The sequence below is a fragment of the Molossus molossus genome, unplaced genomic scaffold (assembly GCF_014108415.1).
Source record: "Molossus molossus isolate mMolMol1 unplaced genomic scaffold, mMolMol1.p scaffold_m16_p_16, whole genome shotgun sequence".
In the NCBI taxonomy this organism is placed as follows: Eukaryota; Metazoa; Chordata; class Mammalia; order Chiroptera; family Molossidae; genus Molossus; species Molossus molossus.
In genome coordinates this window covers 2,788,928-2,813,471 of record NW_023425351.1, presented here as the reverse complement: position 1 = coordinate 2,813,471, position 24,544 = coordinate 2,788,928, and the positions used below count along the sequence as shown (strand labels likewise).

At 50.5% G+C, this 24,544-nt stretch overlaps 1 protein-coding gene across 1 annotated transcript in view; it reads left to right on the top strand.

The window, feature by feature from the left end:
* Positions 1–24,544, top strand: part of CNGB3 (cyclic nucleotide gated channel subunit beta 3) — a 141,225-nt gene that overhangs the window by 41,273 nt on the left and 75,408 nt on the right. The window contains exons 3-6 of the mRNA XM_036264453.1: positions 15,278–15,432; positions 16,668–16,739; positions 17,404–17,612; positions 23,595–23,645. Of these exons, the coding sequence (XP_036120346.1) occupies positions 15,278–15,432; positions 16,668–16,739; positions 17,404–17,612; positions 23,595–23,645 (487 nt within the window). The remainder of the gene's footprint in view (positions 1–15,277; positions 15,433–16,667; positions 16,740–17,403; positions 17,613–23,594; positions 23,646–24,544) is intronic.

Below are 24,544 nucleotides of genomic sequence, written 5' to 3'. Positions count from 1 at the left end.
GTTTATCGTGTTATTCTCCTCTGCAAGATATTGGCTTACCTTACACATGAGAAAACCAAATTTCAGTGACTGTCATTCCATTGTAGCCCATTCACCCAGCAGCACGTGTTGCTCCAGTAGGACCCAAAGGACTGGGCTCTGAGTGCGCTGCACTTGTTAGGCGAAGTAATTCACCATCGGACTAGTCTGGCCTCTTACAATCAAAGTGCTCACCTTTTAAAGGTCAGCCAACATTGAGTTCCAAGTATTTGCATTTTCATCCTATAGCTCTTTTGACCATTGACACCTACTTTCCACGCTTGCCTCTCCCGTAGACAGGCAGGGCCTCGGGTGGTTCGTCTACAAAGGGTACCGTAAGTCCAGCTCCTCGAGTCGGTGAGAATCATGTTGGTATTGACACAGCTAGCTTTCAAGAAAAGTTAGGATTTTTTGCCCTTCTCTCAAGAAGAGAAAAAGGGTATGTGAGCCAGTAATTTTTTAAAAATAATTTTTATTGATTTTTTAGAGGAAGGAAGAGATGGAAACATCAATGTGAGAGAAACACATCAATCGGCCACCTCCTGTACGCCCCGCACTGGGGATAGAGCCCGAAACCTAGGCGTGTGCCCTGACCCAGAATGGAACTAGGACCTCTCACTCCATAGGACAACACTCAATTCACTGAGCCACACCGGCCAGGCCTTGAGTCAGCATTTTACAGATTTCCGCTCACAAGACTATTCCTACGGAACAACGTTGCCCACAGATTATCTGAGGAGCTTGTCAGTGTGCAGCTCTCCGGGGGCGCCAACCCCGCAGGCCACAGAGTAGCAAGGTTCGAGTAGTCATGTTTCTATGTAAAAATACTCAGCGTAACTACACAGGAAGCCTGCCGTCCGGTTAAGGGTGGTGTTTTCTTTTTTTTTTATCCTCATCCGAGGACACTTTTCCATTTTTTGTACAGAGTGGGAGGGAGAGAGAGGAAGAGAGAGAGAGGGCAACATCGATATGAAAGGGACACATCGAGTGGCTGCCACCCGCACGACCAACCAGGGCCGGGGACAAACTGCAACCGAGGTACGTGCCCTTAGCGGGAACCGAACCCGGGTCTCTCCGGACCGCAGGCGGACGCTCTAACCGCTGAGCCAAACCGGCCAGGGCAAGGGTGGTGTTTTCTTTAATTAACTTTTAATGTAGGATAATCATAGATTGACTTGCAGTTGTAGGAAATCACATAGGAAGCTCCCACACACCCTTTACCAGTGGTAACATCTTACGGAACGAGACCCCGATATCACAACCAGGAAGTCAGCGTGGCAGCACTGATCTTAAGACAGCTCAGTTTCCCTTGTGTGTGTGTACGAGGGAGTGCATTTCATTTCATGTCATTTCACTGCATGTGTAAGCTCAAGATACAAAACATTCTGTCAAGGATCTCCGGTCACCCTTTCTCAACCACACGCATCTCCCTCACCCACCCCTCGCCCCCTGACGACCACTTATGTGTTCCCCAGCTCTAGTTTTGTCATTTCAAGAATATTACATGATGAAATTAGTATTTAGCTTTTGGAGGTTGGCTTTCAATGAGCATAATCCCCTAGAGATGAAACTCGTGTGTGTACCAGTGACTTTTCTTTTCCTGGGTCATAGTCCATATACACTGCACCCCAGTTTAACCACTCAGTCATCAAAGTGGCTTCCGGTTTGGGGTCATAAACAAAGTTGCTATCGACGTCCATGCTCAGGTCTCGTGTGAGCAGATGTCTGTTTCTCTGGGATAAATGTCCAAGAGAACAATTCCCGGGTCCTGTGATCGTCGCACGTTTAGTTTTATACGAAACGCCCAAGCTGTTTCCCGGGCGGCTGTTCTGTTTCCACTCCAGCCACTTTCTGCACAGCCTGCCGGATGTGCTGTGTCCCTACTTTGCATGTGGGCCCTTCTGATGGTGCAGTGAGAGCTGGCTGGGGTTCAGGGCCCACTTTCCCCATTCTCCAGCGATGCTGTCTTTGTGGGTGTTCATCTGCGGTCTGTAATCCTCGCCCCCGAAGTGTGTGTTCGTGTCTCTTGCTCGGTTCACAATTGGCTTGTTTTGATTTTTTATGGTAAGTTTTGAGACCCCTTTGTATGTTCTAGACCTTTGTTGGGTGTGTAGCTTGCAAACATTTCCTCTGCTTTATCTTTTCATCTTAACAGGATCTTTCACAGAAAATGTTTATCATATGGGTTAGGTGCAGTTGGCAGTTTTTCCTTTTATGGACATGCCTTTGGTGTCAAATGTGAGAATTCTTCCAGCCCCAGATCCGGAAGATTTTGTGTGTGTATGTGTGTGTGTGTGGCTTCTGGTTTTATTTTTTACACTTACGTTGATGATCCATGCTGGGTTAACTTGGGATCAAGCGTGAGGTGTGGGCTGAAGTCCACTCTTCACCTTGAATGTCCTGCAGGCCGGTCCCCAGTGGCAGGAAACTGACAGCAATGAAGACAATGGCAGTGACCCAGTCGGCACACATTCCTCCGAGGTGATTACTCAGAGAGGGTTTGCTTGCATGTTCGGGATGTCTCACCACGGAGCCGGAACCACACAGTCCCTCATTGACTCTCAAGATTCGGCAGCAACGGGTCTAATTCAATCTCACCCCTTAGTAATCGACTTCTTGCGGCACCGCATTGTGTCCATGAGCAGTGCACGTGCCTGGTCACCTTGACCGCTCCTGCTGGGCTCCAGTGCTCAGCTCCCTCCAGACCTTCTCCGACTCAGGAGGAGGAGGAGAGAAACCATGAATTTAACACTCAGACTCTGTCTCCACCTGGTCCTTCACCTCAACGTCGCACTGGGGGTTCTTTCTCCGTTATTTCTATGTTGGGTGCTGGTGCCGCGCTAGTTGGAGGATCAGGGCTGTGGGTGCTGGTGCCGGTGCTAGTTGGAGGATCAGGGCTGTGCGTGCTTGTGCCGCGCAGGCTGGAGGATCAGGGCTGTAGGTGTTGGTGCCGCGCTGGCTGGAGATCAGGGCTGTGGGTGCTGGTGCCAAGCTAGTTGGAGGATCAGGGCTGTGGGTGCTGGTGCCGCGCTGGCTGGAGATCAGGGCTGTGGGTGCTGGTGCCGCACTAGTTGGGGGATCAGGGCTGTGGGTGCTGGTGCCGCGCTGGCTGGAGGATCAGGGCTGTGGGTGCTGGGGCCGCGCTGGCTGGAGGATCAGGGCTGTGGGTGCTGGGGCCGCGCTGGCTGGAGGATCCGCGCTGTGGGTGCTGGTGCCGCGCTGGCTGGAGATCAGGGCTGTGGGTGCTGGTGCCGCGCTGGCTGGAGGATCCGCGCTGTGGGTGCTGGGGCCGCGCTGGCTGGAGGATCCGCGCTGTGGGTGCTGGTGCCGCGCTGGCTGGAGATCAGGGCTGTGGGTGCTGGTGCCGCGCTGGCTGGAGGACCCGCTCTGTGGGTGCTGGGGCCGCGCTGGCTGGAGGACCCGCGCTGTGGGTGCTGGGGCCGCGCTGGCTGGAGGATCCGCGCTGTGGGTGCTGGGGCCGCGCTGGCTGGAGGATCCGCGCTGTGGGTGCTGGTGCCGCGCTGGCTGGAGATCAGGGCTGTGGGTGCTGGGGCCGCGCTGGCTGGAGATCAGGGCTGTGGGTGCTGGGGCCGCGCTGGCTGGAGATCAGGGCTGTGGGTGCTGGTGCCGCGCTGGCTGGAGGATCCGCGCTGTGGGTGCTTTCAGAGAGGCAGCCACGCACACAGGCTACTGTCAGTGACAAAGATCCCTGCTGAACACAGGCCACAGGCCCAGGCTACTGTGCTGACACTCACCAGGCCTGGGCCCCTGACACACCCTCCTCGTTCAAGTGGGCGGGGCCTGGGCTCCTGAGCTGGCTACAGGCGCACACCCCCCCCCACATGCACCCCACACACAGAGACACACCACAGACACACCCTACACACACTACACACACCCCCCACACACCCCACACGCACACCACACAATACTACACACCCACACACACCACACATACATGCACACGCACACCAAACACGCGCACACACCATGCACACACACACACCACATGCACACACCACACACTACTTACGCACACACCACACACACCATGCACACCACACACGCACACCTTGCACACACACACATGCACACACTACTTACGCACACACCACACATACATGGGCCACCAGAGTGCAGTGTGTTCTGCAGTCCTGGACCTGTGTGCAAAGCTGCAGCCTGACTGCATGTCTGGGGTCAGCAGCTGCCCTCCCCTGGTCTAATTTCTGGTTTCTCAGGGGCTCCCCTGTGATTTTACTTGGAATCAGACAGTCTTGAGTTCCCTCTCCACAAATCGCCTCTCTTCATGTTTAAATTATTGAATTCCTCCAAAGGGAGGCCCACCTCCACATCTGTCTGCACTGGCCTCCCGGCCAGAGCAGCTGACCCGGCATCCTCAGCCTCGCTTCACCTCCGTGCCACAGTCACGCACCTGCTGCCGAGGCACAACAGCTGGCTTCAGGGTCACCGACCTTTGTTTGCGAGAGGGAGAGAGCTGTGTTCCTCTTCTGACAGCTGCCTCTGTGCCCCTTCTCATCCATCCTGTTGCTGATAGTGGAGAAGCACCAGTGTGGTCATCACCACATCCTAGTCAGGGTGGGGCTGCCATGTCTCACAGGCAGGACACCAGGCCCCACCCCTCCTCCAGGGGTTCTCTGCCAGGCAGTCATCCGTCTGTGCATGATTACTTTCCATGGAAGAGTTCTTACCTGAGTGATTCAGGTACTGCTAATTCTGCACATTTGTCTGGTGACGTAGCTTGTGTGATCGCCTGGGGCTCCGCCCCCTTTCCTCCGACTCTGCCTCCGCCTGGGGCTCCGCCCCCTTTCCTCCCGACTCTGCCTCCGCCTGGGGCTCCGCCCCCTTTCCCCCGACTCTGCCTCCGCCTGGGGCTCCGCCCCCTTCCCCCCGCCCCCCCGACTCTGCCTCCGCCTGGGGCTCCGCCCCCTTTCCCCCGACTCTGCCTCCGCCTGGGGCTCCGCCCCCTTTCCCCCGACTCTGCCTCCGCCTGGGGCTCCGCCCCCTTCCCCCCCCCCCCCCCGACTTTGACTCCGCCTGGGGCTCAGCCCCCTTTCCTTCCGACTCTGCCTCCGCCTGGGGCTCCGCCCCCTTTCCTTCCGACTCTGCCTCCGCCTGGGGCTCCGCCCCCTTTCCTTCCGACTCTGCCTCCGCCTGGGGCTCAGCCCCCTTTCCTTCCGACTCTGACTCCGCCTGGGGCTCAGCTCTGCTTCTCTGGTCCTGTCGGTCCCAGGGCCTGTCCTGCAGGCAGGTCCTCCTCCGTCCATCTGAGCAGGTCTGGTGAGAAAGAAGGCAGCATCCCTCCCTACTCTGAATGTGATTCCCATGCCGTTGCCCTGATGGTTGAGGATGTTTTGTTGGCCCCTTGGGCCCCCATGCCTTCCAAGGGCAGACACTTCCAGGCCCCCGTCCCTTGGCAGCAAAGAGCTCCTGTGAGTGTCCGGGCCGAGGTTTTCTTCACTGAAAACAACAAGGGCAGCAATGTCCTAAGCACACCGTGATCCGTGAGCCTGCACGCATGAATGTGAACCCTGGCACTTTCTGTCTTTAAGAAACTTCTCCAATTTCCTGTTTCCCAGCCAGCAATTTCCTGTTTTCTGGCACTGTCAATTTTTTAAGTCAGCTCTTTGTCATTTTGAGAGATTTATGGTGTTCAGCTCATTTTCTTGATCCAGCTTTTCATCTGCTTCATCAAATAGTTTTACCCGTGTTTTCTAGACATGCGGACATGCTGTGACGGTCTTCTCAGGCTGGCCCCCCGAATCCCACAGACCTGGGGCTTCAACACTAGAAATTTACTTTTCACGGTTATGGGGGCCAGAAGTCCAGATCTGAGACCTCTGTTCCCAGCTCACAGGTGGCTGCTCCGGCTGTGGCCTTTCTCCTGTGTGTGCAGAAAGGGGGGCTTGCTGGTGACCCCTCTTCTTAGGACACCAGCCCTGTCAGATTAGGGCTTCACCCTTCAGACCCCATGTAACTGCCAGCCCTGTCTCCCAAGCTACCCACACTGGGGTTAGGGCATCAACCAGGGCTGGGGGTGGGGAGACAGGGCAGTCCTCAGCACACTCAGGTGCATAGGTTTTTAGATAAAGGAAACAGCAGTTCACTTGGGAGAGGCTAGTGAGCAGGAACAAACGCACGAGCACACGTCAGTGTGCTCTGTGTGTTGGGCCCCTGCACAGCTGATCTTACAAGGTAGTCAGAGGTCAGTGGTCAGTGGGCAATCCAGTCCTTGCAGCTGACCAGACTGAGTAAATCCCTCCCATTGACATGCCAAGAGCAATCAAGACTCAATTACAACAGAAAGGTGTACAGTCCACACTAGGGGTGCACCTCGAGGGCCCGGCTGGGTGATCAGGGAGGCTGTGCCACTAGACCCTACAGGACACCTACTACTACAGGCCACCCTAGGAAGCCTAGGAGACATAGCAACTCTACCTAATACATAGAAATAAACACAGGGAAGCAGCCAAAATGAGGAGACAAAGAAACATGTCACAAATGAAAGAACAGAACAAAACTCCAGAAAAAAAAAAAAAAACTAAATGAAATGAAGATAAGCAATCTAACAGATGCAGAATCCAAAACCTGGTTATAAGGACATTCAGTGAACTTAGTGAGAATGTCAAAAAACTTACTGAAGGCCTCAAAATCATATAAAAGGACCAATCAGAAATGAAAGATGCACTAACTGAAATAAAGAATAATTTGTAGGGAATCAATAGCAGAGTAGGTGAAGCAAAGAAGCAAACTATAGATTTGGAATATAAGGAAGCAAAAAACACCCAATCAAAACAGCAAAAAGAAAAAAGAATTAAAAAAAAATGAGAATAGAGTAAGGAGAATATTTGCAGCATGGGGAAACCAAAAGGAGAAGAGAGAGCAAAAAATTGAAAACCTATTTGAAAAAATAATGACAGAAAATTTCCCTAAGCTGATGAAGGAAACAAACATACAAGTCCAGGAAGCACAGAGAGTCCCAAAAAAGATGAACCAAAAGAGGTCCACACCAAGACACATCATCATCAAAATGCAAAAGGTTAGCCCTGGACAGTTTGACTCAGCAGTTAAAGCATCAGCCTGTGGACTGGAGAGTCCCGGGTTCGGTTCCTGCTAAGGGCACGGACCACGGTTGCAGTTTGTCCCTGGCCCTGGTTGGGGTCGTGTGAGTGGCGACCACTTAATGTGTCTCTCTCACATTGATGTTTCTCTCTCTCTCTCTTTCTCCCTCTCTCCCTTTTGCTCTATCTGAAGATGGATGCAAAAGTGTCCTCAGGTAAAGATAAAAAAAAGAATGCAAAAGGTTAAAGACAATGAGATAATCTTGAAAGCAGCAAGAGAAAAGCAGTTAGTTACCTACAGGGGAGTTCCCATAAGACAGCCTATTTATAAAAAAAAAACTTTGCAGAAGGGAGTGGCAAGAAATATGTAAAGTGATGAAAAGCAAGGACCTACAACCAAGATTACTCTATCCTGCAAAGCTATCATTTAGAATCAATGGACATATAAAGAGTTTCCCAGACAAGAAAAAGCTAAAGGAGTTCGTTACCACCAAACCAGCATTATATGAAATGTTGATGGGTCTTCTTAAAGAAGAAGAAGATAGAAAATATGAACAATAAAATGGCAATAAATACATATCTATCAACAATTGAATCTACAAACAAAATGAGCAAGCAGAACAGAAATAGACTCATAGATGCAGAGAACTTTTGGTTGCTTGCCCGATGGGTGGGAAGATGGAAGAAAAAGGTGAAAGAATTAAGAAGTACAAATTGGCCCTGGCCGGTTTGGCTCAGCGGTTAGAGTGTCGGCCTGCGGTCCTGAGAGACCCGGGTTTGGTTCCCGCTAAGGGCACGTACCTCGGTTGCAGTTTGTCCCCGGCCCTGGTTGGGTCATGTGGGTGGCAACCACTTGACGTGTCCCTTTCACGTCGATGTTTCTCTCTCTCTCTCTCTCTCTCTCTCTCTCTCCCCCCCTCCCACACTCTATCTGAACAAAAAATAGAAAAAATGTCCTTGGGTGAGGATAAAAAAAAAAAAAGAAGTACAAATTGGTTAGACTGATGACCTCAAAGGGAAGCGGGGAGGGAGGGCGGGAAGAGATAAACCAAAGAACTTACATGCATATGTACATAACCAATGGACACAGGCAATAGTGTGGGGAAGGCAGGATTGAGGAGGAGGAGGTCAACGGGGGAAAATGGAGGACAACTATAAAACATTCAACAATAAAAATTAGTTTCAAAAGAAATAAAATAAGATGCTCGTTGAAATGAAATGTATTAGTATGATGACTGTTTTGTGTATATATTGGTATTCCCATTCCTTCTCTTTACCATTGGGTTAATACTTGGGAAGGGCTGCTACTCTTATGTGTGTTGATATGTGTGCACCCCTGTGTACATCTGGGTCTCCCAGATTTAAATGTATAATCTATGTTGAGGTCTTTTTATAGCTTTTTTGTTACTTCACTCTAAAAATAGTTGGTAAACTTTTAACAAAGTTAGGCACCACTACATTATGGGGCGTTAGAATGTGACTCAGGAACAATAGAAATACAGTGGACACACCTCGGGCACTCACAGAGGAACAGAAGAAAGGACAGAGAGGAGACTGCTGGGAGGGGAGGACCCACACCTTGGGGCCATGAAAGCATTGCAGCCTGTCTAGACAGACCGAGAGCAGTGCAGGCTGGGAAAGCGAGCCTCTTAACATCCATAGGTACGTCACCGTTTGTACACACCCCTGCGTACAAACACAACCAACACCTCAAACTCTCTCCCTGCTTTTAGAGGCGACTATGAGGAGAGAACGAAGTGAGGGCTGTGGGGTCCTGCTTACGGCCCAGGTTGGCTTCAAATTTGTAGCTTGTGTGAGTTTCCTCTCTCGGAGCGACCTCTCCTCAGTCCTTTCCTTATGCCACTCCTTAAAGGTCAGCGCACCCCGAAGTTTGACCTCCCCGTCTTTTCTTGTTCCATGCAGGCTCCTCCCAGTACCTGACCCTTTGTGTGACCTCCCTCTCCTCAGGACGGCTCAACACCCCCAGCTCAGTCCCTCTCTCCACGTCCACACCCAGAGTTCAAAATGTCTGCTGCATGGATGGGCTGAAAGCACCCCGGTTCTTCCTTCACCCTCAAGTGGAACCTGCACTAAATCGAATACATTTGTACATAGCTAACAACGTACGCCTACCTCTGAGGTGCCCATGTGGTATCACAGTTGCCACCTTGCTCACTGGGTGGTTCGCCGGGGCTGCCATACAAATGACCACAAACTGAGTGGCTGAAGATGACAGAATGCATCCTCTCTCAGTTCTGGAGGCTGCAAGCCTGAGATCGGGTGTCGGCACGGTTGGGCCTTCTGACGGCCAAGGGGGAGTCTGTCCTGTCCTCTCTCCCAGCCGCTGCTGCTGGGCTCCAGCGGTCCTCGGTGCGTCCCGGCTCGTACCTGCGTCACTGCAGCCTCGGCCTCCACTGCTACCTGCCCTCTCTCTGGGTCGCTTCCAGGCCTTCACCAGGCCTTCTTGTAAGGACACCAGTCAACAGATTAAGGGCTGACCCTGCTCCAGTGTGAGCTCCCATAAATGAAACAGTTACATCAGTAAAACCCCTGTGGTCACCTCCTGAGAGTCCAGGTGGACACAAATTTTGACAGGACACGTTCAAGGTAGTACACCTGCCACGCTTGACATTTCCTGCTGTGCCATTACCCCCATATTTTAACTCGCCTGCCCTTTTCTGACATGCTGCCTCCTCACCACAACCAATTACCTTCTTTGTGTTTTCAGTTGATTTTCTGAAGCATAGCCCCTACCGCCGACCTCTGCTTGGACCCCTGCTGTGGGCCCTCTGGGTCTCGCTGACCTTTCAAGCCAAATTCTAGGTGATTTGGGTCCTGTGTCAAAATGTCTGTGCCTTCAGTGTGTCCTGGGCAGCAGCTAACACACCTGTGCTCAGCTGTGCCCTCTGCCTCGAGTGTTCTCTCCCCCAGACCAGAGGGCCATCCGCCCTCCAGCCTCAGCTCAGACAGCCTCAGCTCTGTGAACTCACCCTGACCACCGCTCCCCGTGGCTCCCCATTGGAATCCGTCACCCCTCTGCGCCTTTCTCACGGGCAGTCTGACGCCAAGGACACCGACGCGGGGATAGGAAGCTCCAAACAAACGCAGCGAGCGTCCAAAGAACTGCCTTCCAGGTGCATGCCTTCTGTGTGCTGCTGCTTGACACTGGCTTCCCGCATCACACCACAGACCTCGGTGCGTCCCGGCCACGCCAGTTACAACCATGCTCGGGCCACCCGCCTCCCGGAGGGCAGAGGCTTCCACACCCACCTCCGGGGCTGCGCCACAGGCCTGCGGCTCTGAGTGTCTGCGGTGCTGCTGCGACTCTGCTCTTCTCACCACTGTTCGAAGATGATGTGTCTCTGTACCTTATCGGGAAAACAAGAATAAGCATTATTCTAACAGCTATTAATTCTTTCTTTTTCCATAGGTACATAAACACATGTTTATTTATTTCTTGATTTTTATTTGTTTGTATTCGAGTATATTTACATTTGTGACTTTTGTTCTTATCGAAGAGATGATAAATAAGACTCCAATAGGTACTTTTAGGGTCTTTTGTCCTTTTTACTGAACTTACGGGGTGTCACTGGGTAATAGCGTTTTGAGCATTTTCATGCACAGTCCCACAGCTCACCAATAAACAATCAATGTTTAAATCCTCTTCGATCTCAGTAAGGGTACTCAGTGAGACTTTCCATCTATGTTCATTCATCAAAATGTGTTTATCGTTTACTAAATCCTCTCATCAAGAAATTATGAGGAATAATTCTTTTAAAATATATAATTAGTCATATGAATAAGAAACATCAAGCACAGCTCAAATGAAACGTAGTTCGATAAGGCATACACATCCATTGGCCTCCTCCTTCTACCCTCATTTGATTTTTTGTTTCTCTCATGAAATATGTTTCTTCAACTTTATTTGCCTTTTTCGTTCGACCACAAAATCACCTAAAGAAAAATGCATTCCGAGCTTCTGTATAGTTGTAGGTGGGGGAGAAGATGGGCAAAGATTTCTCCAGAAAAGAAGCTGGGCAAAGGAACAGAGGACACAGACTGACACACGAACGCTCAGCTAACACACACAGGGGACCTCCCAGTAGCGGAGACACAGCTGCATGGCCTCTCATATGATTTCCAGCATTTTAGCCACGAGGTGGGTTTGCACAATACAAAGTGGTGTGATTAAGTGGCAATTATATGCTCAATTGGGGCTTTTCAATAATTCAGCAAAAGAAAAACATTCTCTTTAGGTCTTTGGGCTTAAATTAGATATTTTGACAGTTTGAATATCTGGCTTTACTGTTAATGATCCACCAATCCTAGCGTCACTCTTCATAGATTTTCTCAGTGCACTGAGGCACATCAGATAAGGTCAAACCAAAGTGTAGCTGTAATGGTTTATTTTGTCAATAAACATTTTTCACAGCCTCACTGCCCTAGGTCTTGTGGTGGCTAAAGAAAAGGTACAGCTTGTGATGATGTCATCTACATAGTCCATGATGATGTCATTGACATACAGAGCGTCAAACATTGCAGTCACCGCTGACACCAAGAAGCTGTCCCAGAGCTGTGTTTCCTAAGGCTCTGTGGGTGTCATGGGCAGGGGCCCACACTCAGAATAACTCATTTTCCAGACACCTGTCATCCACCATAAACCAACATCTCCTTTCTGACTCCTATGTAGTCCCATCATCTTCGTGAACCTGGTCTCTTCAAATGGAAACCTAGGCGTTATTCTTGATTCCTTCTTTGGATTTATCCACAGATTCTGAAGTTTCAAATCTTTTGATTTCTGCCTATAGAGTTCTTTATTGCCCTAGCCAGTTTTCTCAGTGGTTAGAGCATCGGCCCAGGGACAATGAGTCTCAGGTTCTATTCCAGGCAAGCACAAACTATCACAAACTTAGTGACTTAAAACAGCCCCATTTAATAGCTCACAGTTCCATGGATCAGAAGGCTGGGCAGGCTTGGCTGGGTTCCCTGCTGAAGGTTGAGGTGTCAGCCAGGCCTGGCCGGGCTGCTCCCTAGAGGCACCGAGAACAATCTGTTCCAAGCTCATCCCACTTATCGGCAGAACGCAGTGGTTGGATTGCAGGACCGGGTCCTGATTCCTTGTCTTCAGCTGGCCGGGCCCCCTCTCAGCTCCTGGAGGCTTTGTGCAGTTTTTATCAGGGTCCCTTTCATCGTCAGAGCCAAAACACAGCCTCTCAGGTGAGATCCCCTTGTGCTCCCCACCTCTGACTGCCTGCTCCACCACATGTACTGGCCCCAGGGCCGTGCAGGACATGTACATGCTGGCCGTCTCAGAATTCTGCCAGCACGCGAGCTACAGCTTTCTGCTTCCAGGGCACAACCCAGTGGCAGCCTCCTGCCGTGGAGAGCCAGCGTGCTCAGGGGTGCCCATCTGCCGTTTCTGGTTTTCCACCAGAGCTGTTTCCACCGAGCTTCATGCTTGGATTTTCTTTTTAGATTGATCTTTATTGTTGACTGTATTACAGATGTGTTTCCTTTTTTCCCCCTAGACCCCCTTTTTCCCCCTTCTATCCCCCTCCTGCCGTCTCCACACTATTGTCTGTGTCCATTGGTTATGCACATATGCATAGAAGTTCTTTGGTTTCTCTCTCCCCACCCGCCCCCTTCCCTTTGAGGTTCATCAGTCTAACAACCACTTTGTACTTCCTAATCCCTTCATCTTTTTCACGCATCTCCCCTCCCATCTGGCAACCACCAAAAAGTTCTCTGTATTTATGAGTCTGTTTTTGTTCTGCTTACTCGTTTTGTTTGTAGATTCAATTGTTGACAGATATGTATTGATTGCCATTTTATTGTTCATATTTTTTATCTTCTTCCTGGAGAAGACCTTTCAACATTTCATATAATACTGGTTTGGTGGTGGTGAACTCCTTTAGCTTTTTCTTGTCTGGGAAACTCTTTATATGTCCATTGATTCTAAATGATAGCTTTGCAGGATAGAGTAATCTTGGTTATAGGTCCATGTTTTTCATCACTTTAAATATTTCTTGCCACTCCTTTCTGGCCTGCAAAGTTTCTTTTTAGAAATCAGCTGACAGTCTTATGGGAGCTCCACTGTAGGTAACTACCTGCTTTTCTCTGGCTGCTTTTATGATTCTCTCTTTGTCTTTAACCTTTGGCATTTTGATGATGATGTGTCTTGGTGTGGACCTCTTTGGGTTCATCTTGTTTGAGACTCTGTGCTTCCTGGACTTGTGTGTCTGTTTCCTTCACCAAGTTAAGAACGTTTTCTGTCATTATTTCTTCAAATAGGTTTTCAATTTCTTGCTCTATCTCTTCTCCTTCTGGCACCCCCATGAATGTTGGCACGCTTGAAGTTGTCCCAGAGGCTCCTTACACTATCCTCATATATTTGGATTCTTTTTTCTTTTTGCTGTTTTTTGCTTTCTTATATTCCAAATTGATGGTTTGCTTCTTGGCTTCACCTACTCTACTATTGATGCCCTGTAAATTATTCTTTATTTCAGTTAGTGCATCCTTCATTTCTGACTGGTACTTGTATATGTTCTTGAGGTCCTCACTAAGTTCCTTGATGTTCTCATGAAGTTTCGTGTCATTCTCAATAAGTTCATTAAGCATCCTTATAACCAGTTATTTGAACTCTGCATCTGTTAGATTGCTTATCTCCATTTTCTTTAGGGTTTTTTTTTTGTTGTTGTTGTTTGTTTGTTTTTTTTCTGGAGTTTTGTTCTGTTCTTTCATTTAGGACATGTTTCTTTGTCTCCTCATTTTGGCTGCCTCCCTGTGTTTGTTTCTAGGTATTAGGTAGAGTTGCTATGTCTCTTAGGCTTCCCAGAGTGGCCTGTTGTAGTAGGTGTCCTATAGGACCCAATGGCACAGACTCCCTGATCACCCCAGCTGGGCCCTCAAGGCGCACCCCTCATGTGGACTTACACCCTTCTGTCATAATTGAGTCTTGACATGCTGTTGGCATGTCAATGGGGATACAGTTACTCAGGCTGATCAGCTGCAAGAACTGACTGTGCCCACTGACCACTGACCTCTGACTGCCCACCACACAGAGCAAGACTTACTTCATCAGGGCTCTAGTACCCACTGATTCCACTCATTGAGTGTGTTGCTTGTGGAGGTGGTTGCGTGGTGGTCCTTCTATGTGGTCTGAAGCTGTCCACTGGGTGTGCTGGCTCTGGGGCAAGGTCAGCCTCTGCCTGTGTTCTACCCGGGACCACCTGGCATAAGCTACAAAGTGATCTGCTGGTGGATGCTTCTTGTGCTGGGCTTGGAAGTGCCCAGGCAAAGCCAAGTTGTGAACCAAGGTTGGCTTCTTCCAGTGCCTGGCCTGGGGCCACTTAGTGAGAGGTATGGGGCTTACTGAGGCCAGATGCTGCTTGTTTGAAAGAATTTAGAAAAATCTGAAGCACGATCCAATACTGGCCAATCCTATGGTAAAGCCACCGGAAACAGCTTGGGTGGGCCTGAAAGTTGGGTGGAGCGGGGCCTCAGGGAATCACGAGGGCGGGGCAAACAGTGTGAACCAGGTTGCTGGAGTCCCAGATATGGTAGCGTCTGCCAGCCCCATGGCCCAACAAAGGCCTCCGACAGCACGTCTGTCCAGGAGAAAGCCGTCTCTCCAGCCCTTATCTTGAAGCCAAACAACTCAGTTCTTCCCCATATGTCTCTGGTGCCCTTCAAGCTGCCTCCCCTATGCTGGAGCCTGGAGGGAGCTGGTCCAAGTAAGTCCGTGCGTGGGCCCTTTAAGAGGAGCTGCCTGGGGCTCCAGCAGCCTCAGCCTCCCTGAGCCTCAGTTCCCACTGGTTTTACAGCCAGAAGTGATGGGGATTTTCTTCCTGGCACTGGAACCTGGGGGCTTGATGTAGGACAGGAACCCCTCACTCCTCAGGGAGGACCTTCCCAGCCAAGGTGTCCTCCTGATTTTTATCTGCCACATGTGGGTGTGGGCCCAGCCCATCTGCCTCCACCCCCTACCAGTTTCCATGTGGTTCTTCTCTAATTTCGTAGTTGTAGGACTTCCATTCAGCTCGATGTCAGACGGTCAATGCTTGGATTTTCTAATTCTTTTATTCAGTTACAGATGGGAATACAGGAAGGAGAAAAGACATCACCTTGTCCCTGTATGTGTCTCCTCATGAATCTCTATTGCCTCTTTTTTCCTCATTTAGTCCGGAAAGCCAACCACTGGAAGCCCCTGTTGTAAACGAGCACACTGACGCCCAGCTTCACGACCTGGTGCAAAGACTGTGTCACAGGACAGCCCTCTTTAAGAGGCAGCTGGCGGAGGAAGACCTGTCCTCCCCTGAATCCAGCTCCCAGGCCGGTGAGCACTGTTCTCAAAGTGCTGGGAGGACATTATGAGGGGACATGCATTTTGCAAATGTCTTAACCTGGGTCCCTCCACACGCAGACCCCGAGACAATGACTTAGGTTCAAATAGTTGATATGCAGGGTGATCCAGGGAGGTGAGAGCAGGCAGGAGACAGGAGACAGGAGCTAAGACAGGAGAGTGTGTTAATGAAAGGGTTACTCTGGGTCACTGGGGAGCAGCCAGCTGAAAACCTGTGGATTGCACAGAAGCCTTACCCTGAGGACATGGAGCTGGGGGCTCAGCCCCAGACTCCTCTGCCCTTGGCTGACGCCAGCACTCCAGGCAGCCAGCTGGGAGGGAGAGACCAGGGTCCTCGCAGGAAGCCTCCGCCCGTGGATGTGCCGACCCACAGCAGCATGGCTGCGGCAAGTTTTACTGAGTGTCCACTAGGAAACCATCATACAGAGCTCTTATTGTAAAACACAGGCCACCACCTTAATACGCCACAGAGCAGGGGACAGTGACAAACTGATCCCCTGAGGGGCAGGACACTGCCAGCATCCCTCACGATTACACACTTGTGCTTATGGAAAGTCAGAGAAGCAATGAAAGGGAGCACCAATGTGACGTGCACCACGACCCGCCTTTGTGACGTCTGTGCACCTGCAGACAGAACCGGGAGGGTGGCTGAGTGGTAACAGTTAGATAAAAGTCAGATTGTTCCTTACAATTTCCTGCAAGGATGGTTGCATTCTATCCTAGTTTCTCCTTAAAGAGAAGAGAATAAAATGCAACGGTCATTATAGTTTGATACATGTACTGAAAAGAACATGTTGAGCTTTATTTATCCATCACTTGCAGGACAAGTGCAGACTAAAGAAGCTGAAACTAAAAGCTGAGGAGTGGTGTGCATTTGTGATGTTTCTTTTCTGCTCAAATCCAAAGCACTGACTTTATTTACGCTCCAAAATCGATGAGAACCAAGCTTGTATGGAGAGTGTCCTTTTGTCACTCCTCTGGGATCATGTATTAGTGGGCTTTAAACCTGCTGTTTATTTCTAAATCCCTGTGTTTTCAGTGCCTGGATATTTTCATGACTGTCACTATTCTAAATGTCATGAAATGCCTCATCTACCTGTATTGAGAGGGGGAGATTCTGGAATATCTTCACTTTAAGAAACCCAAACTTCCTGCTCATTAAGTTAACATAACCTCTTAGGATCATTCTCTCCTTTTTCCCTACAAAGCAAAGCCTATGGCTGTACCGCCAGCACAGGAGAGCACCGCTCAGCATCCGGGGCCCATGGTCTCCTGCACAGGTACCACCCAGTGGGAGGGCTGGCTGTGGCCAGGGGCCCTGACACCCAGGGGCACAGAAGGCTCTGCTTTTCCTACCCACCTGGTCCTGTCTGCCTTTAAAAGGCAGAGCCGGTCTGTCCTGCCCTATGAACTTTGAAAAGGAAGCCGCAGAGCTCTCAGCGGCAGGTGCACTGACACCCCTCCCCCTCCCCCTGAAGTGTCTGTCTGCGTCCCCAGCTTTGCACTGTTAGCTATGGTCCTTGGACAAGTCCCTCGGCTGCCCCACTGGGCAGAGAAAAGCGATGTGTGCAGGGCTTCGGCGGCCTTCTTCCTGGGCTGGCGCTGCCCTCCCCACATCAGCCTGCCCTCGGGGTGAGAGGTGGCCGCTCGCACCTGCCCTGGGGATGCCCTTTCCTGATTCACAGAGCCGTTCCTGTGGGCACGACTCAGTGCCAATTCTCCACCAGACGAGGATGCTCTCTGATATGGGAAGAGCTGAGGAGGTCACTGAACACCCCGCGAAAGCCGGGCCCACTCCCAAGGCAGCCCCGTGCTGACAGTGAACGGAGCCCCTTACAGCACGTGGCTGACCTCCCAGGACCCTGCCCCGCTCCCCTGGACTGATCGGAGGGTGAGTGGATGCCCAGACGCGCCCTGTGGTCACTCCCACTGCCGCTCTCGCAGACCAGGCCTACCTCCTGTGGCTCCTGCTCGTCACGGCCGCCTACAGCTGGAACTGCTGGCTGATCCCCGTGCGCCTCGCCTTTCCGCACCCGGCTCCGGACAACGCGCGCTACTGGCTGGCGGCGGACGTGGCGTGTGACATCATCTACCTGTGCGACGTGCTGTTAGTGCAGCCCAGGCGCCATTTCACACGAGGAGGAGACGTCATAGTGAGTGGGGCCGGGGGAGGGGCCCTGGCGCTTCGCCTAGGCGCCAGTTCGCGTGAGGAGCAGACGCTGTAGTGAGTGGGGCGGGGGGAGGGGCCCTGGCGCTCAGCTCAGTGCCAGTTCGCACGAGGAGCAGACGTTGTAGTGAGTGGGGCAGGGGAGAGGGGTAGTGAGTGGGGCAGGGGGGAGGGGTAGTGAGTGGGGCAGGAGGGAGGGGTAGTGAGTGGGGCAGGGGGGAGGGGAGCAGGCGTCAGGGGAGGCCAGTTCACACGAGGAGCAGACGCTGTAGTGAGTGGGGCGGGGGGAGGGGCTCAGTTCGCACGAGGAGCAGACGCTGTAGTGAGTGGGGCGGGGGGAGGGGCTCAGTTCGCACGAGGAGCAGACGTTGTAGTGAGTGGGGCGGGGGGAGGGGCTCAGTTCGCACGAGGAGCAGACGTTGTAGTGAGTGGGGCGGGGGAAGGGGCTCAGTTCGCACGAGGAGCAGACGTTGTAGTGAGTGGGGCGGGGGGAGGGGAGCAGACGTTGTAGTGCGTGGGGCGGGGGGAGGGGAGCAGACGTTGTAGTGCGTGGGGCGGGGGAAGGGGCTCAGTTCGCACGAGGAGCAGACATTGTAGTGAGTGGGGTGGGGGGGAGGGGTAGTGAGTGGGGTGGAGGGAGGCGCCCTGGCGCTTCGCCCAGGCGCCAGTTCGCTCGAGGAGCAGACGTTGTAGTGAGTGTGGGGGCGGGGCCCTGGCGCGTGCGTAGCATGCTGGACGGCAAGGAGTGATTCACAGCAGCGTTTCCTGTAAGTCTTACACGCCAGCTGCTCACGAGTGCACTTTTAACCACTGGAAACTCCCAGTAGAATAGTGATGGCAGTGAAAATATGAGAAGCCACCACCACCACAACACAGCCACTGAGAGCTCCCTGTGCCTCAGTTCCCTTGTCAGAGAGACGAGAATAGCAATAGCACCTCCATAATGTTGATGGGACACTGACAAATGGGTGCGTGTGAAGTGCCAGGCGCCGAGTGAGTGGGTGTAAGATGTCAGCTGTAACCATGGGCCCGGTTCATCCCTGTGCATGCCTCCCCATGGGGAAGGCGAGGGACCAGCCGCACTCACAGAGGAGGACACCGAGGTTTGCAGAGGGTGGGCCACTGCTCAGGGCTCAGAACGGCAAGGTCAGCTGGGCAGCTCCGCCGGGCTCATTCAGGTGGGCCCCCATTCCAGAATTTGGTAGGACTTAGGGTACAAAGATAGCGCTGGTCTTAAATGTCAAAACCATGTACACACTTTACCTAAATAATGTGAAACTGCAAATTATCCACGCAAAAAGCGGTGATTTAATCTGCGTTCCTCTGGCGCTCCGGCCTCCAGCAGGGAGGGAGGCAGCTGCCTCCGCCCCTTGCAGTCTGCCGTTAGCCTCAGCACTTTTCCTTCCTTCCTTCCTTCCTTCCTTCCTTCCTTCCTTCCTTCCTTCCTTCCTTCCTTCCTTCCTTCCTTCCTTCTTTATTTATTTGTTTTTTTTATTATTATTTATTTTTATTCCTCACCTGAGGATATTTTTCTACTTATTATCAGATAGAGTGGGAGGGGAGGAGAGACAGAGACAGAGAGAAACATTGATGTGACAGAGCCACATCGACTAATTGCTTCCCACACAACCTGACCAGGGCCAGGGCCAGGGCCAAACCATAATTGAGGTACGTGCCCTTGACCAGAATCGAACCCATGACTCATTGGTCTGCAGACCGACACTCTAACCGCTGAGCCAAACCAGCCACGGCTACTTGAGCACGTTTAAAATAAGGTAGGTGCTACTCCATCCGTGTGTCTGCTCCCCAACCAGGAGCCCACCCAGTGGAGCACCAGCACCGTGTGAGCTCTGTGGACAGGCTGTCACTGGACATCACTGTGTGGCCAGCACCCAGCACACGGCCTGCTCGCAGCTCGGAAATCAGGTCCCAGGTGTTAACCCGGACACTGGGGGAAAGCCTGGCTCAGAAAGGACAGGGCAGCTGCCCTGACCCTTCCATCCGTGCAGACCCACCATGCTGTCCAGTGCTTGTTCTAATGTGAATTCGAATTCACTAAGATTAAACAACATTAAAAATTCAGGTTTCTCAGCCATGTTATCCATTCTTCGGTACCCAAAATCCACCTGCAGCCAGGGGCTGCCATGTCACACAGTACAGAGATGCCCACCACTGTGAGACCTACCAGTGCCATCAGGACCAAGAGCAACAGCGTCGAGATCCGCACCAAGAGCCAGAGCTTGGGGAGGAGACCACCCGCCTGCTGATGGCGCATGTCAGTTGTATTTTAATTACTGTGGTATCTTCACGCTTCTCTGTCGGCATCCACCACATCCACTTCTCGTTGTAGCCTCAGGGCCCACTCAGAAACCAGCATGCTTACTCTTGGGAAGTGATCTCCAGACTCACCCCCTGCTGAGGGAATTTCAGAGCCAGTCCTGTTGAGCTGAGATGGAAACAGCAGTTTCCATGAGCACAGACTCATGTCAGCCGCGGACACTGAGGCCTCCCCAGCTTCCTCCCCCACCATCCCTGGTGCTGTCGTCGGCACAGCCCGCCTGGGTGGCCCAGAGCAGCCCCTCCAACATCACCGCAGGGAGAGCGGTGTGGCCAGGGGTGGTACCCTGAGTTCGTCTATATTTTGGGGAGAAGAGAGGTCATTTTCTTTTTTTTTCATCCTCCCCCGAGGATATTTTTTCATTTTTTGTTCAGATAGAGTTGGAGGGAGAGAGAGATAGAAACATCGACATGAAAGGGACACATCGAGTGGCTGCCACCCACACAACCCAACCAGGGTCGGGGACAAACTGCAGCCGAGGTACATGTCCCCAGCGGGAACCGTACCCGGGTGTCTCTGGACCGCAGGCCGACGCTCTAACCACTGAGCCAAACTGGCCAGGGCAAGCGAGAGAGGTCGTTTTCTTAATCTCCTCAGTGTTCTCTTTGGAGTTTCCAGGTGATTTTAAATGATCAAAAAGCTGAAAGGACTTGTCGTAATGATTTTTTTAAATGTTCTTTGCTGTGGAATGCCCCATATATTTGAAATCTTCCCCAGAAAGGAAGTCTAAAGGCCGGAACCAAGGCTGTAGCGAAATCTGTTCCCAGTGCTCCTCGGAAGGACGGCAGAGCCTTGGCTGGGTCGTGAGTGTGCAAGAGCCCAGTGGTAGTGATGGACGATGATGGTGGTGGACAAACACGGAGTGAGCATCACAGAGAAAGAGCTCATTTCAACCTCCATTAGATGCGCAAGGGGGAGAAAATCAATGCTTGACAAACGGAAAATGACAAGATCAGCAAGGGGAGACTTTTATTTTCAATTTCGTATGAGGCCTTTACACACAATAGAGTGTTAAAACCAAGAAAAATAACCAATGAAAACATACTGTGTGGGCTCTATTTAAAATGTGTTATCACCAGCTGCAGGTAGAGGCCAGGAATGAATTGCTTTGTTTGTTCAAAAGAAGTTTGACAGTGTCTTTAATTTATGTACTAGAAACAAACAGACCGGGGTCAAACTGCATCTCTAAATTCTCCTAACAGCATTACTTAAAGAAAATAAATGTAGCCTTTCATTGAACACCATGCGTTTCATCCATAAAATGGGAGTAGTAGGACCTCAGACAGACACACACACATACACACACACACACACACCCTCTTGTGGAGGTCAGGGAAGACAGTGTGCACACCTGTGCCAGGGTCTGGCATTAAATTGTGGAATGATCAGATGGACGAGTGTCCGCACACCTGCTTCTCCCTCTTGTCTCGTTTGTTGCTCTTGTCCTTACCTGATGGGAGTTTCTTGACAGCGGGGACAGTATTCAGTTCCCTCTCTCTTCTGGGAATGCAGAGTCTGCTTAAGAGATGTTGGAGGGGTCTGTAAATGGCCACCTTGGTTCAAGGACTTTCTTCCCTAGAATAATCGTGAGATCTATTCTGATGTTGTTTCCAATGATATTCTTACGATTTAAACACTCCTGTGTGTTCATTGTGAAATTATAGTGTTTTGATGGGTTGTTTAGGAGAAGAGGTAAATGATAATATAATAATACCTGGGTACAGCATCTTCAAAAACAACCTGCTGGGGAAGGATTCAGGCACAATTAGCATACCCTGCCCAAAGTGAGTCTCCCCTGAAGAAATGTTGCTTGTATACTGACGAAGCTTAACACAGAATTAAATAGGGTGACATTTTAAAAATAAGTGCCCCTTGTAACCAGTGAGCATGCTGATCCTCATAAAATGATGCCAGATTTATTTAGGGCTCCAAAGAAAGGGATTCAGAATCATGAGATGGCATTTTCATTCAGTCTAGCAAGTTGTAGCTTCATTGCATTTATCCAATCATAGGATCGTAGACCATCCTGAAAGGAAAGGCCCAGATGTGCTGACCATTCCAACAGGGTCGGGGGTGGGGGGGGGCGGGGCGTGGTAGTCTAACTAAACTTCTTAGCACTTGAAATAAGTCGGTCTGTCCCGTTCAAGCTTTGAAGGTGCTGACAGACTTTACTCAAACTTGGCATGTGATTCAACTTAGACTTCCTCGCATGTCCACCTGCAGCTCAGTCAGCCATTTGTTTCATCATGAAAATACCTAAATGAGCATGTCTCAAAAATTTAGCATGCATACAGGGGTAGAAGTTACAGCCAGAAAGGGAGAGGGCAGGAAACGAGGAGTTGGCTTTCACATCGCTTGGTGGTGCTCACAGCCTCTGAACGTGGACGACCTGGAGGATCACGGAGGCCAGAGACTGCTCATGCACTGGGGTCTGGTGCAGGTGAAATGTGGAATGAGTAGAACAGCTGTGTGTATAGTTGCTTGTACAAGTCAACAGCTTCGGCAAGTGGTATTAGGTGGAGGTAGAGAGCTCATTGCATCCACATACGTGGTGGTCTTTGAAACTCTGAGAGCGGATGAAACGTCCCGGGAAGCAAGGACAAGGAGAAAAGAGAAGATAGCTGAATCTTGGGGAATATCAACTTTTAAATGGCTGGCCCTAGAATTTCAGGACACTGAAAAGTTGGAACTGAAGTACAGTTAACCAAGAACAACATGACAGGTTCTTCAGAAAGAGACAGTTCACGGACATAATTGTCACCCCAGATTGTCAAATGCTTCAGAAAGTTTTAGTCGCCTCTTTATTCCCTCATCCATTCAGCAAATGTGTACTGGATCCTAGTAAATTCTAGCAACTAATTATGTACAGTTGCTAAATGAAATCAACACTGTTCTGAGATAGATGACCATTTAGTGGAATAAACTGATTTTAAATAAATGGGCCAAGAGATCTATGAGTGATTTTAAGACATGGTGGGTACCATAAAAGAATGCTATGTATGCCCTGGCTGGTTTGGCTCAGCGGTTAGAGTATCGGCCCGCAGACCAATGAGTCAAGGGTTCGACTCTGGTCAAGGGAATGTACCTCGGTGACAATCTGTCCTGGCGCTGGTTGGGTTGGGCGGAAGGCAGCCAGTTGATGTGGCTCTATCACATTGATGTTTCTGTCTGTCTGTCTGTCTGTCTGTCTCTCTCTCCTTCCCACTCTATCTGATGATAAATGGAAAAGTATCCTCAGGTGAAGAAAAAAACAAAAAAGAATGCCACAAATGGAAAGGGCTCCCCGGGTGTGATGGCTGGGGTCTCGCCGGCCTCTCACAGGCTGGTCTCAGGAAGGAGCGAGGCATGAGCCAGGTCATGCTGCGCAGCAGCAGTGGGGGAGGGTGAATATGGGGAAGGGTGTGGGTGCAGCCAGGAAGACAGATTTGAGTCTGAGTGTGGCCATGTGGCCGCAGGTCAAAGGCAAAGCAAAGGGCAAGGGTGGGTTGTTTTTGTTTTAAGATACAAGAGGACAGATGCTGTTCATAGGCTGAAGCTGGAAGGAACCAGTAGAAAACATTGCTCTCACTATTTTTAAAATGAGAAAATAATTGATGAAATCAGGTAAAATAAATATAAAACCTCTTTCAGGTGGATCCCGCTGAGCTAGCAAAGCACTATAGGAGTTCTACAAAATTCCAGGTAGGTGGCTTTCAGCCTCGAAACTGTTTAAACAATCCACTGCCCTTTTCATCTTCAGCCCCATCTACAAACTTCTGCAACATCTGCTTGCTTTCCAAACCGCCACCTCTGTAACCAAGTTTGCACAGGTGGCATTTCATTAGACGGGCCAGCCTGAGGGTTTGCTTCTCAGGAGTTATAGGCTGTGCTTCCTGGTGTCTGCACATGTCTCACTAAGCACACGGTCCTCACCAGGCCGAATAAGACGGCAGTACCCACATCGAAATGCCGATTTACGTCAGTAAAAGAGTATGGGTTGTATTTTGTCTTGTCCATACAGAATGCCAGCCTGCAGTTCATGCACCACAATGATGTAAAAGCCTATACTCCCATTTTGTTCTTGTTTATATAAAAAAACAAAAAGCGGAGAGAAACAAGTATTTAAATGACATGACATGGCATCTCCCTTTCCTTACATAGCAATATTATCTTATGTTTTTCATCTGCAATTATTTACAACCGAGTACTTGTTATCCGATTTGTTCTTCCTAACTCTGAGAAATAGGCAGAGATTTGCGGGCTCCCAAAGGCCACCCAGTCTGGAGGAGTGAAGTCCAACCTCCTGTTTCAAGGACATGTTAGTGGTCTCTTTTGTTAAAAAAAAAATACAAATCTGGGTTTTGGTGCCAAATTATCCCAATTGGTGGTCTATGCTGATTAAAATCCCTTTCAATTTGTTTTTTATCTTCAACTAATTTTCTTTGTAAGCCAAGTCCACATGCTCAGACATTGGCAAGAACCCGCACTACTCTGACAAACACGGCCCAAAGGACACTTTTCTTTCTAAGTGCCGTGAGCTTTTCTCAGACTCTTCATCACTTGCTTGAATTTGATGAGGGGAAATTAACTCGTGTTTAACT